Below are 14,246 nucleotides of genomic sequence, written 5' to 3' on the forward strand. Positions count from 1 at the left end.
CAGGCTCCAAGCTGTCAGCACAGAGCCTGATGCAGGGCTTGAACTCACGAACTGTGACTATCATGACCTGAGCCAAAGTCAGATGCTTAACCAACTGAGCCGCCCAGGCGCCCAAATTTATTTTTTAAATATTTTAAGAAATATGATCATTTGATCTATAACATCTCCCATAGTCTGGATTTTATTGACTGTATTCCTGGGAACATGTTCATCTGTTCCAGGTATTTGCTGATATGTGGTACACTAGTTTGGCAATACCTCACAGGAAGTACTGAATATCACATCAATACTTGTTTTAATCATGATTTTTTTTTTTTTTAGAAAGAGTGTGAAAGCACGTGCAGGCAGGGGAGGTGGCAGGGGGAGGTGGGGAGAGAGTGAGAAAAAGAGGATCTTAAGCAGGTTCCACACCCAGTGCAGAGCCCAGCACGTAGCTCAATCTCACGACCCTTAGATCATGACCTGGGCCAAAATCAAGAGTCAGACACTTAACCAACTGAGCCCCTTGTTTTTTTTTTTCTTTTAATGTTTTGCTTTGAAACAATTTTAGATCTACAGAAGAGTTGCAAAGATAATACAATATCCACTCAGCTTCTTCCAATGTTAACATCTTACCTAAGTATGGTACACTGGTCAGAACTAAGAGATTAACATTGGTAAATGGTATCAGCCAGAATAGTTTTACTCAGGGGCACCTGGCTGGCTCAGTCAGTAGAGTACCTGACTCTCCATCTCGGGGTTATGAGTTCGAGCCCTGCACTGGGTATAGAGATTACCTAAAAAAAAAAAAAAAAAAAAAAAAAAAAAAGTTTACTCAGATCTCACCAATTTTTCCACTAATATCCTTTTTCTGTTCCCAGGACCAATTCAGGATATCACATGGCATTTACTATATATGTCTTCTTGGTGTCTTCCAAGATGGGACACCTTCTGGGTCTTTCCATGTATTTCATGTCCTTGACCTGTTTAGTATCAGGTGTTTTATAGAATGTCCCTCAATCAAGGTCTGGTATTTTCTCATGAATAGAAGGCGATGGATTATTCTGGAAGACTACCACAGAGGTGACGTGCCCTTGTATCGTATCAGAAGGGAGTACACAATATCAACACGATGTATTAACTGGTGATGTTAACATTAATCATTTGGTTAAGGTGGTGGTTGCCAGATTTCTCCACTATACATTTATTATTTTTCCTTTCCATACTGTATCTGTTAGAAACAAGACATTAATCCGGCTCACAATGATGAGGAAATTGAGCTCTACCTTCTGGAGGGAGGGGATATCAAAAAATATGTAGTCAAATGTTAAAAACACCAAAGTAATTTCCAGGGAGATACTTCTGAAGCTAGGCAAATACACTGTTTCCCCTGGAAGTGGTACCTACTAGTATTCATTGATGGACCTTCCCTATAGTAATTACTACTGTGGTGTCGTAATGAGATATATCTTTTCCCTCTCTCCTTCCCTCTTTATTTATAAAATATTTTATTTAAAAAATTTAAGTTTATTTATTTGAGAGAGACATAGAGCACAAGCACAGGAGGGGCAGAGAGAGAGGGAGAGAGAGAATCCCAAGCAGGCTCTGCACTGCCAGCACAAAGCCCGACATAGGGCCTGAACTCAGAAACCATGAGATCATGACCTCAGCCGAAACCAAGAGCTGGACGCTTAACCGACTGAGCCACCAAGGCGCCCCTAAAAGATTTTATTTTTAAGTAACCTCTATACTCAACTTGGGGCTCAAACTCTTCAAGAGTCACATGCTCTATTGGATGAGCCAGCCAGGAGCCCCCACGTTTATGAACTCAAGTTATTTTCTAAGGAAGATGTGTCCCTCATTTCCTATTTATCTAATCACTTATTTATGGCAAAATGGACTCATACGTATTTTATCCTTGAGTTACAAACCAATAATACTATGTTGCTCAAGTTGTCCAACTTTGCACCTGAACGCTCTTTCAGGTGGCCTCAAGTGGTCAAAGTGACTATATCATTAAAACAGACCAGTATAGGGGCGCCTGGATGGCTCAGTCGGCTAAGCGTCTGACTTTGGCTCAGGTCATGATCTAGAGGTTCGTGGGTTTGAGCCCCGTGTCGGACTCTGTGCTCAGAGCCCGAAGTCTGCTTTGGATTGTGTGTCTTCCTCTCTCTCTGCCTCTACCCCACTCACACTCTCTCTCTCTCTCAAAAATAAATAAACATTAAAAAAATTTAAAAAACAAACAAAACAGACCAGTATCACAGGTCTTCCATGAGACATGCTGAGGACATGTCACTGCAGTAATATTCTTGCCACACACCTTTTTCCCCCCTCCTTTTCTGAATACTTGCTTTCTTGCACTACAAGACACTCCTGGTTCATCTTTCATTTTCTTTGCTCTGGCTGTAGAAGCAATCATTTCTCCAAGGAGCTCTGGCTCCTTTCATTGGAGAATTAGAAACCAAGATCTGGGTGTGTGTCTGTGTGTGTATATTACATACATATATATTTTTTTAAGTTTATTTATTTTGAGAGAGAGAGAGAGTGAGAGAAAAGGAAGGAGGGAAGGAGGGAGGGAGGGAGAGAGGGAGAGAGGGAGAGGGAAAGAATCCCAAGCAGGCTCTGAGCTGTCAGCACACAGCCCGACACAGGGCTTGATCCTACAAACCATGAGATCATGACCTGAACCAAAACCCAGAGTCAGACACTTAAACCGAATGAGCCACCCAGGCACCCCTGGGGATGTATTTTAATATTTAGTAAAGTCATCCTTCCATACTATGGAAGCTTTTTTTAAAGTTTATTAGTTTGAGACAGTGTCCCTAGTTACTACCTTTAATAAAGTTATAAATAACCTAAAAATACCTGAATGGTATTTTCATATATAGCAATGAAATACTACCTAAAGAGAGGAAAAAACTACAGCTCCACTTTTAACATGCATGATATACTGTAGAAAAATACATTAAAAAAGATAAAAAGCTTAAAAATATGCAAAAATTCTATACACATATAATTAGAAATTTTATATATACACCATGTAAACGCACGAAAAATCCCCACCAAATTTAGGATACTGGTTTGGGGATGGGAGGTGGGAAAAAGATTAAAAAAAAATGATCACTGAGGGGTATACAAAGAACATCAACTCTATTAGCAATATTTTATTTTTTTAGGGTGACTGATAAACACACAGCCGGTCATAATACTGTTTTTAAAGACACAAACGAACTAGAAAAATTAAGAAAGAATAACCAAGCAATTGATCTATGTAAGAACAGTTGAAAAAATACTAACTACCAATCAAAATAAACTGGTTGACAGACTGATTTTTATGTCTAGGAAGACAAAAACATAAGAATATTATATAATTATCAAGAGTGTAAAAAGAATCATTAAATACTAAAATGTAAAACTTTGGGTACTTAAAATCATAATAGAACTTGTTATTTCAAAGAGGAAATATGGCTGCAAACCAATAAGTGAAGATTAAATATAGTTAAGACTAAGTGGTGACAGTCTATTAGAAGTTAAGAATATGAAGACACAGTGCTAAAAAACAATGAAGGAGCACTTGGGTGGCTCAGCTGGTTGAGTGTCTGACTTTGGCTCAGGTCGTGACCTCAGGTTCGTGGGCTTGAGCCCCATGTGGGGCTTTGCACTGGTAGTGTGAAGCCTGCTTTGGATTCTGTCTCCTTCTCTCTGCCCCTCCCCTGCTCGCATGCTTGCGCACACACACACTCTCAAAAATAAACATTAAAAAACAACGGAAAACATCAAGAAGACTCAGGAGTCAGCCTGACAGGATTCCCACTTGCTTTACCTGGGACAATGTGAGCTTCAAAACTGCACTGAAAAGAAGACCCAAGAGTCCATTCCATAATACATTCGGTTTAGGCCAACAATCTTAACCAACCAAGTGATCAAAGTCAGCATCACCAATGAAACAAACGAACGTCATGTACCTCCCATGTGATGCACCAAGGACACCACTTCACTGATATCCCTGCCAAAGATGCAAAACCTGAATCTTGATTATGAGGAAAATGACAAATCCAAATTGAGGGATTCTCCACAAAATAAATGGCTTATGTTCCAAACTGTCAATGTCATGAAAAACGCAGGCTGAGAAATACTTCAGATTAAAGGAGAATAGAGAGATAGGACAACTGAATACAATGCGTGATCCCAGACTGGGAAGAAAACTGACAGAAAAACATCGAGACAAATGGAGAAATGTGAATATGGTGTAATACCAATGTCACATTTCCTGACTTTAATAACTATATGTAGTTACATAAGAAAATGTCCTTATTCTTAGAAAATACACTGAAATATTTAGGGGAGAACGGGCACGAAGACTGCAACATCTTCCCACATGGTTCAGAAAACACCGTATGTTGGCGTATACACATACAAATACAAATACAGACAGAACAGTTAGGCAGATGTGGCAAAATGATAACTGGCAGGTCTGGATGAAGGATATAAGAAATTCTTTCTAAAATTTTTGTGGTATTTGTATAATTTTGAAATTAGTTCAAAATAAAAAAAAGTTTAAAAAAAAAGAATGCTGTGGAGACACCACTATCTTTCAAAATCAACAGAAAGCAGTTACTGTGCTTTCAAAATACTCTTCTGTACCAACATCAGATTGGTGATTACATAGGACATTAGCGTAAAATCAGATATTCGTTTAAAATAATAATCCTTGGGGCACCCAGCGCTTTCAAAATACTCCTCCGTTCCAACATCAGACTGGTGATTACGTATGACATTAGCACAACATCAGATTTTCGTTTAAAATAATAATTCTTGGGGCACCTGAGTAGCTCAGTAGGTTAAGCATCCAACTTCAGCTTAGGTCACGATCTCACGGTTCCTGGATTCAAGCCCCACGTTGGGCTCTGTGCTGACAGATCAGAGCCTGGAACCTGCTTCATACTCTGTATCCCTCTCTCTCTGTGCCTCCCCCGTTCGCACACTGTCTCTCTCAAAAATAAATAAACATTAAAAAAATTTTTTTAAATAATAATTCTTGAACACCTGGATGGCTCAGTCAGTTAAGCATCTGACTTAGACTCAGGTCATGATTTCACAGTTCGTGGGTTTGAGCTCACCGTCAGTGCAAAGCTCGCTTTGGATCCTCTGCCCTCTTTCTCTGCTCCTTCTCAACTTGTGCGCACGCATGCGCGCACACACGCTCCCTCCCTCCTTCAGGTCATGATCTCCCGGGTAGTGAGTTCAAGCAAGGCCTGCATCGCATCGGGCTCTGTGCTGGCAGCTTGGAGCCTGGAGCCTAGAGCCTGCTTTGGATTCTGTGTCTCCCTCTTTCTCTGTTCTTTTCCCACTCATGCTCTGACTCTCTCTCAAAAATAAACATTTTTTGAAAAAATTAAAAATAAATAAACATTAAAAAATTTTTTTACTTAATAATTCTCGGGGCGCCTGGGTGACTCAGTCAGTTAAGTGTCTGACTTCGGCTCCAGTCATGATCTCATGGTTCATGAGTTCTAACCCAACATCTGGCTCTGTGCTGACAGCTCAGAGCCTGGAGCCTGCTTCACATTCTGTGTCGCCCTCTTCTATGCCCCTCCTCCCACTTGAACTCTGTCTCTCTCTCAAAATTAAATAAATCTTTAAAAATTTTTAAATAATTCTTACTGACCATAAAAAATGCCCTTTTGCTGCTTTGGTCAAAAGACTTGGGAAAACTGAAAAGTCTCATCTTGGGTGAATACATACACACTTCCTTTTACCTGAGACATCCATCTGTCATCTCCTTGGATATCTTCTGCTGCATGTGGAATAGCTGCTGGGTTTGAGTCTCCTTGGCTCATTCTACACCTGAGGGGGAAAATGTGTGTATCATGTTTCGTTCATTAACAGGAGTGTTTATTTGTTACCACTTAAATATTACATGTCAGGTTTGAAATAATAATTTAAGTCTCACTGTGGTTTTGCCGAAAACAACTGGAGATTATTTTCAGCAGAGAGGAATTCAAGGACACGACTGCTTAAGTCCCATAAATATCTAGCATCATTAAACTTCTAGACAGGTTTGAATATCATTGAGGAACAGTGCATTAAGTGCATTACATAGAAAAAAATCTGCTGCAAGTATACACTTTACATCTACCTTAATTTTTCGTGATTACATGTTAATGTAAGTACCAAATGACACAAGGAATTAGACACTTAAGAGTTCAATGAAACCTGCATTAGAACCTTTTAGGCTGCTCAAGTTAGACACCTGAGAATGACTACAGCCATGATTAGAATCCACTACTAAACATCACAGGTAACTACTACAGATTGTGACAAAACTAGTCATAGGCTTTGGTGGTGGTTTTTTGACAATGTTTACAAGGTTTTTTATGTTTGTCAGGTCTCCACTAAGAAAATGTTATTAATGACTAACCCAAATACGGCATCTGATAGTGGAAAAGAAGCAATGAGTGAAATTTAGGAAAACTAGAAGTGCTAATCTTTCTAGAAAGACAAAAACACCTGACTGTTTTCAATCAACTCTAAAGTATACATACTAGAGACATCAGGCTCCAGAAATCACTTGGTGCATGCAAAGGATGTGAAAGAAAAAACTGGGGTTTTGTAGCTTACAGAAAAGGGGGCCATTCTTTTTCTTTCCCTTGCCATCATCAAATACAGCTAAGCCTTCTCTGAAAGAAGATGGAGATATATTCATTCAGTAAGTACTTACTGAGTAAACACACATACTGGATTGCCAAAGCAGCAATTTTTGAGAATTAGAAAGTAACAAACCTCTAAACATAAAAACATACCTTCATTCATGAAAAATACATTACAGAAGCAAACCAATTTTTTAGCACTATGCAAATAAATTGGCTCCACTCTAAATAACACTAGGTCTAAAAAAATTAGGCTCAGGGTTAAGCCCATATCTAATTGAAAATGTAAAATACCATCCACACCCTGTGTACAGATCTTCCTCAACTTACAATGGGATTATAATTGGATAAACCCATTGTAAATTGAAAATATCCTAAGTCACAAATGCATTTGATACACCTAACCTACCAAGTACCACAACCTAGCATACCTGAGAGGTGCTCAAAACACTTACACTGGCCTACAGTTGGGCAATATCATGTAACACAAAACCTATTTTACAACAGAGTGCTGAATATCTCATGTAACTTATTGCATACTATACTGAATGTGATGAACAGAATGGCTGCATAGGTACAGAATGGTTGTTAGCGTATGGGATGTTGACCCTCGGGGTCATGGGGCTGACTGGGAGCTCTGGATCACTGCCACTGCCCGGTCACTGCCCAGCAGCATGAGAGGATCTTACTTACTGCATATCGCTAGCACGGGGAAAGATCAAACTTCAAGACTGGAAGTACAGTTCTACTGAATGCATACCGCATTCACACCATTGTAAAGTCACAAATCCTAAATAGAGTCATTATTGTATCAAGGACCATCTGTATGTACTTCTTTACTAAAATTTGCAACTATCAGAAAACAGCTATCTATGAAAAATTATATATGCCATGTTTTATATATACCACCTCCAACCTTTGCAAAATGAGATTTGTGAGTAGGTAATTTAGGTAATTTGTGCAGGGAGCAAATGAAATTAGGTTTGCTTGACCCCAATAACGTCACACCTGGCCCACTAATCACAAACCAGTTCATGCTGACTCCCTAAAGAGGGCCTTATATCTATCTAACCATTTCACCCAAAAACCAGAAACTACTTGGAGCTAAAAACATCAACGTAAAATACAAGAATTAGATAGAACTGCCAGATGAATTTGTAAAGCTCCAGTCAGATTATGGTATCTGTTTGAGGTTTCATTGTCCAAGATAAAGGATGGAAAAATTAAAAGATGCACAAAAGAAAAAGAAAAAATGACTAAGGGGGTTAAAACAAACAGTCATATAGAAACATTTAATTGGGGGGGGGGGTTGCTTTTGTTTTTAAGCTAATAAAACATTCTATACCTTCTATACAAAAGTGTTTTTGGGTCTAAATTCAAGTCTAGATTGAACTTTGGCTACACAGGTTAAAATCTGACATGGTGCTTAACAGTAGTTTTAATTTTAAAAATACCTTTCCTGGGGTGACTGCTTAAGCGTCCGACTTCGGCTCAGGTCATGATCTCACAGTTCGTGAATTTGAGCCCCGCATCGGGCTCTGTGCTGACAGCACGGAGCCTGGAGCCCACTTTGAGTTCTAGGTCTCTCCCTCTCTCTCTGCCCCTCCCTGGCCCTGCTCACACTCTCTCTCTCTCAAAAACAAATAAACATTAAAAAAAAATTTTTTTAAAAACAACAAACTTTTCTCTCCTGCTGATCAAACAGCTCTACTGGCCTTAAGACAGATAAGGTGCAATCAAGTTTTTGCATCTTATGGATTTCAAAATTACATATATAAAGTACCGCAACAAACAGCTTCATTTTCCACTAATCCAAAAAAACTATTTCCTAAGTTTTTAAATAGATTTTTAAAAACCCAACTATTTCATTAGTTTGTGCTCATTTACTTTCCCACCTGGAGAGACACTTAATACGTTAGGTATTTTGTGACACAAAAGTTAACGGACACAGAATTAACTGAGAGACCACTACTAAAACGGAGAAGAATAATCTGTCCTACTTTCACTATATGATTATATAATTGAAACTATTGTTCCTGGGATTGCTTAAAGAACAAGGGTGACAAGCTGCAAATACAGGGTGACCACTTAAAAGACAAAATGCAGGCACTTCAACTTCATTTCAGTTCTTGGGATACCATGTTCAGATCTTGAAGAGCTTCACGAATTTTGACAAACTGGCAGGTGTCTAGAGGAAAGGAGCCAAGACGGTGAGAAATTTAAAAGCGTGTCATATTAGAAATAGTTGAAAGGAATAGCTATGTTTATAACGTGTAGAAAAACTCAATCGGGAAGAGGAAGACACAGGACACACATAACTGTCAAAGTATGTGAAGATTCCGAGGAGGTATTAAGCTTAATTTGTATGTCCCCAAATAGGAACACAGGGCCAGTGGATAGACTGTACAGTTAGACAAATTTCTAAAAAATATGATACAAAATGACATGGCCTGCCTCTAAGTAGACTCCTCCAATAAAGATTGAAAGAGAGGCAAGCTGAGCACCTAACAAAAAAAGCATAAAGTGAATTAAAGCATATGAGTAAAGATTGGTCCAGATTCATGGGGCCCAAACATTTTTAATATTTTAGAATCTTTTTGAAATGTGCCCTGACATATGTATATTTATTTATAAATTAAATGTGAGTGGTTAATCTGTATATGAAATATTAATAAAGTCTATTTTCCCCCTTTCTACATAAAAAAATAAATGTAAAAAGAAGTTCTAAATTGTTTCCTGTATTCCAATGGATCATCTTCTGCAATCCCCAGGAGTGCACGTACTCTACATTCAAGACCAATGGTCTATTTAAGATATAAAACCTTTCGGTGACTCAGTCGATTGAGCAACCGACTTTGGCTCAGGGCATGATCTCACGGTTTTTGAGTTCAAGCCCCGCATCGGGCTCTGTACTGACAGCTCAGGGCCTGATGCCTGCTTCAGATTCTGTGTCTCCCTCTCTCTCTCATGCTCTTTCTCTGTCTCAGAAATAAACAAACATTAAAAAAAATTTTTTTTTTAAATTTTTTTTTTCAACGTTTTTTATTTATTTTTGGGACAGAGAGAGACAGAGCATGAACGGGGGAGGGGCAGAGAGAGAGGGAGACACAGAATCGGAAACAGGCTCCAGGCTCCGAGCCATCAGCCCAGAGCCTGACGCCGGGCTCGAACTCACGGACCGCGAGATCGTGACCTGGCTGAAGTCGGACGCTTAACTGACTGCGCCACCCAGGCGCCCCTAAAAAAATTTTTTAAATGATACAAAATCTTTCTAGATTTGATTTAATTTACTAACATGGATTTTCAGAGTTCCTCCAACTGGTAAACAACTGATGATGAAGAACTTACTATTTGCAACTCACTGTGCTAGGAGCTTTGTTATTTAAATAAAACTGAAGCTCAGTGAGATTTCAGGAACCTGCTCCACGACAGGGAGAGCTGGGATTGGAACTCAGGGTGACGTACCTCCAAAGCCTATTTATTATTCTTGAGCAAAGGACTTTTGGCTCTATATAGAAAAGATATGATAAATTCTCATTTACTAATTCAACTCACTTATATACCCTATTACTACTACCCAAATTTAGTGGCATCCTGATACTGTAAGCAAAATACTTTCATCTTGGTCCTAAATTTCTTCTTGGGCAAAACGAAGAAACAGAGACAGAAACTGAAGGGGGTAAAATGTCACTTATCTGAGGCTACCAGGCAGGCAGAGCTGAGAGAAGACTGCAAAATATTCCCAATTAGCAGTCTTTTTTCCCCCCTTTAACTATGAATACAAGGTCATCCTTCCTACTCTACAAGGGCAAAGTATCTGAGCAAAAAAATTGTTTCTTTGTGCTTTCAGACACTCGGATTTTGAATTGTTTTTGCAAAATCAAATTCTCACAGTGCAGAGTAGTTTTCCGTTTTATTGATCCCTATGGCTTAATAACCTCTTTAAAGAGCAGGTGAAGAAAAACTGAGCCAAAACCCCATGCAATCTCCTTTTTAAGAACCAGGTTGTAAATGTATAATCTAGGGGACTATGCATTTAGAAGATTTAAATAATTTGGGAGTCTGATAAAATAAGCTGTTGTTTTCTTTATAAGAGAAATGAAGAATGAATCAGGAACTATTCAGAACAGCCTATGGTAGGACACAAAAATTGAATGATTTTCGGTTTCCTGCCTCAGGTAGAACAATACTGTAGCACAGCAGTATTCAGAATAGTGAAGCTGTACTCAGTAACCCAACAAAAAAAGTACCAACAGGGAGGGGCATCTGACTCCCATCTCACCTTCCTGATTAATAATAATCCCACTGGGGGGAATTAGAAGTCACTAACTTCTAATCAGAAACAGCAGGTTCAGTTAGAAAAACAAAGCAGAATGGAGATAAAGATCCCAAGAATGAAAGTTTTGTTAATTCAGACTCTATTCTGAATCTCTGATAGTCCATTAAAATGAGCTCTTTGGAAAAATGAAGAGTAAGCACAGCATTTCCGTTTTCTCTTCTTTCTACCTTAACTTGGACTATGACAGTGAACAGAATTTCCAGGTACAATACTTCTACCAGTACGTGGTGTAGCACGTTTAATCAGAAAGCAGTTCCAACAACAAAGAAATATAAATTCTCTAGCTGAGCTGGATCTTTAGTTTAACCAAGAAAGAGAGGGAGGAGAAAAGTTGCACTAAGAATTAAAAGATTTAGAATGTTTCCACTCTGACCTCAGACTCTCCATTTTGTTTCAGAGGGAATTAGCAGGGTTATTCTGAAAGGGAAGGAAAGCCTCATCCGGAATACCCTGCCTCAGTGGGCAGGTGGGTGGGTCCCAGGGTTCCAGCACATCCATAATTTATTATCAAATGCCCGCCCAAGCCAACAAATTAAAGCACAATGATTTCCTCCTCCTCCCCTGCTCCCCCACAAGGAGGCAACCTTTCCATCAGAACAATGTGCCCAGGACAAGCTAAAGACAAGCGTTTGGGAGGCCAAGGCATATGCAAATGCTCAGGAGAGACAATCCTCTGCAGTTTCTTCCTCTCCCTCCACACCTTCATCTCCCCCAATTTAAAGCTGTGCGAAATGAAATCCTAGAGCGGGTGCAGATGGTCCTCCCTTTCTCTGCGGACACGCTCTTAAAAAGAGGCCAAAGCTTCAAGTGTTGCTTTTCTTAAGGTTTGTACATAAATCAAGAAAGGCAACGCTGGCCTGAGAGCTCCCGAAAACAGAACAGTGAGTCACCGTGCAACGGGTACATCACAAACCTGGCCAGAGGTCCTGGTCGGGTAAATGGACACGGATGGACCAAGTAAAAAGCACCTGAGAAAATCTGTCCACTGGCATTTTAAGCAGCTGGTTGACCTTGGGCTGGGCCTCATCTCTAAAATGAGGTGGGCTACATAGCCTTTGGAGTCCTGACAGTCTGCGGGTTTCTGAATACATTGGAGAAAACCGAGAAGTTTGAAAAGAGTTGAAATTTTTCAACAAAAGGGAGAGGAAAAAGTGCTCGGTCAACATGCAACCGAGTAACGGGTCTGGGCCCGCGTTAAAGGCCTCTCCGACAGGAGGAAAGGGATGGGAGGGTCTGAGGTTCGAACGCGGGGATGGAGGGAAGAGGCCAACAGCTGAGGCCAGAGGCAGCAGAGTTGCTACAAATGGGGCTTGCGGCGGTTCCCCTCCGGCCCCAGAGAACTGGGGTGCCGGGAGGCCTGCGCCAGGGGGTGGGCCGGGGAGGGGCGGCCGCCCCGCCACCTTGTCCCCCCGCCCCATCCCGGGAAAGGCGGGTGGAGACGGCGGCCAGCGGCCTAGCCGAGTCGGCACATTTGGGGGTGGGGTGAGGGCGGGAGGCCCTCAGGGGGGCGGCGAGCTGTCCGAGGGTAGCGCGGGCAAGTAGGGTAGCCACGCCGAGCCGGAGAGAAGGCGCGCGCGCGAGGCCCCCCGAGGGGCGGCGGGAGGTGGCGGGGGAGGTAGTGGCGCGGAGGGGAGGGGCCCAGAGTGGGGGAGGGGAGGTCGCGAGCCTCTCACAATAACACATCGCCGGCCCTTCCGACCCCCGCCTCTAGGCCACCGGTTCCCCGCGACCCTGGCTGCACTCACTCAGGCAGAGGGTCCGTGCGGGCCCCAAGCGGCTGCGGCGTCGGCGGGTGGCGCGTCTGTCGCTCGCTCAGTCCCGGCGGCCCCGCTCCGGCGCGTCCCTCCTCGGGCCCCAGCACCAGCAGCAGCGCCCCCACTTCCGGTTCCCCTGCCACTCAAGCAAATGGATTCCGGAAGTCCCGCCTCATCCTGTGCGGCCCCGGCGTGGCTCCCTGGTCCTCGCTTTCACTCCCTGCGGGCGTTCGCTGCTGGCGCCCAGGTGTCCTGCCACACCCCGCGAGGTTCCCCGCAGTGTTTTCCGTCCTGCCGTCTTTTTGCTCGTAGTCTGCATGAGGTGGGCCCGTATCTTTCCTCCAGCTGCATCCCTCCATCCTGCGTTAATGTAGCCTCGGAGTGGAGATGGCAGTCGGGACAATGTGGCGTGACCTCACACTGACGCCATTCCTTTCCCACCCTGCCAGCCTGGCTTCTTTCTCCACCCCGTGGAATAAACCAGATTGTTGCAAGAGAGAGGGAAATAGGGCCCCAAGGTTAATGAGAGAGTCTGCTACATTATGAGTGGAATTTCTATTTCTGTGCTGAATGTACGGATCTGGGGCGACCGCCTCTTAAGGTGATACCATAGGGGGGGATGGAGAGTTACAGCCTTTAGCTAAACAATCCCTCCAGTTTGGGGAAGACACACATATACAAAGTCAACACTGAAAAGAATATATGCTAAATGCTATATAAATGCGAGATCTATAAGAGTAGAGAGGGCGAAAGGTGTACGCAGGCTTATGGCAGGGAAGCGTTTGGTAGAGGAGAGCCCTGAGCTGGCCCTTTAAGGATGGAGAGGCTCCATTCAGACCTCTGCCAGGTAGTAGGTAGAACCTGGCAGCGCTCTGAAAAGATAGGGGCGGGGTGGGTAATTTTGCTAGACAAAACCTGTTTTAAAAAATAGTATTCTTCTGGGGGCCTGAAGTCTCAAGATAAATCAAATTGTTTTTCAGATCACAGTGGTTTCAAATGGTTTCAGTGGTTTCAAATGATAGTAAAAATATCAGGCATGTATAATACAAAATAATTTTGTACTTGTACAGAAGGATTCTTACATTGCTAATTTATCTTTCTTGCGGATGTTCACGTACTGTAAGGCACACCAGTAGGTATTCAGTAAACGTTTGTTGTTTTAAATGTTTTATTGAAAAGAATTCATGTTTGGAGAACTCACGAGGCAGCCCAGAAATATATTTATAACAGAAGAGAAACAGCTTGAATTTTTCCCCAGGGATAAATCCATAGAATCTGGCATTTCCCCAGGTGTAACACTCAACACACTTGAATGTAATTACTACTGTGATACTCTGTCTTCACCTGTAGTGTAAGCTCTGAGGGTGCAGGGACTGTGTTCTGCGGATTCCCAGCACCTGGCATAGTACCTTATCCGTATCAGACTTTAAATACTGCTGAATGAGGAATGAATGATCAAGGATTGAATTTGAGCCCATGTGGAACCCATGGCCTATCTTTCTACTTTTTTGTTTTCAACTT

At 41.9% G+C, this 14,246-nt stretch overlaps 1 protein-coding gene across 2 annotated transcripts in view; it reads right to left on the reverse strand.

The window, feature by feature from the left end:
* The window catches only part of PAFAH1B2 (platelet activating factor acetylhydrolase 1b catalytic subunit 2), a 28,318-nt gene extending 15,459 nt beyond the window's left edge, over positions 1–12,859 (reverse strand). Inside the window, exons 1-2 of one of the 2 annotated variants that reach the window (XM_019469054.2) lie at positions 12,717–12,859; positions 5,742–5,829 (exon numbers count right to left, since the gene is read on the reverse strand). In XM_019469054.2, the coding sequence (XP_019324599.1) occupies positions 5,742–5,822 (81 nt within the window). In that variant the 5' untranslated portion in view covers positions 5,823–5,829; positions 12,717–12,859. Of the gene's footprint in view, positions 1–5,731; positions 5,830–12,716 lie in introns of those variants that run through there. The other variant, XM_019469055.2, reaches the window with a different exon arrangement.
* Between the last annotated feature and the right edge of the window lie 1,387 nt (positions 12,860–14,246).

This window comes from Panthera pardus, unplaced genomic scaffold (assembly GCF_024362965.1).
Source record: "Panthera pardus isolate Hobbes unplaced genomic scaffold, ASM2436296v1 HiC_scaffold_12, whole genome shotgun sequence".
NCBI classification, from domain to species: domain Eukaryota; kingdom Metazoa; phylum Chordata; class Mammalia; order Carnivora; family Felidae; genus Panthera; species Panthera pardus.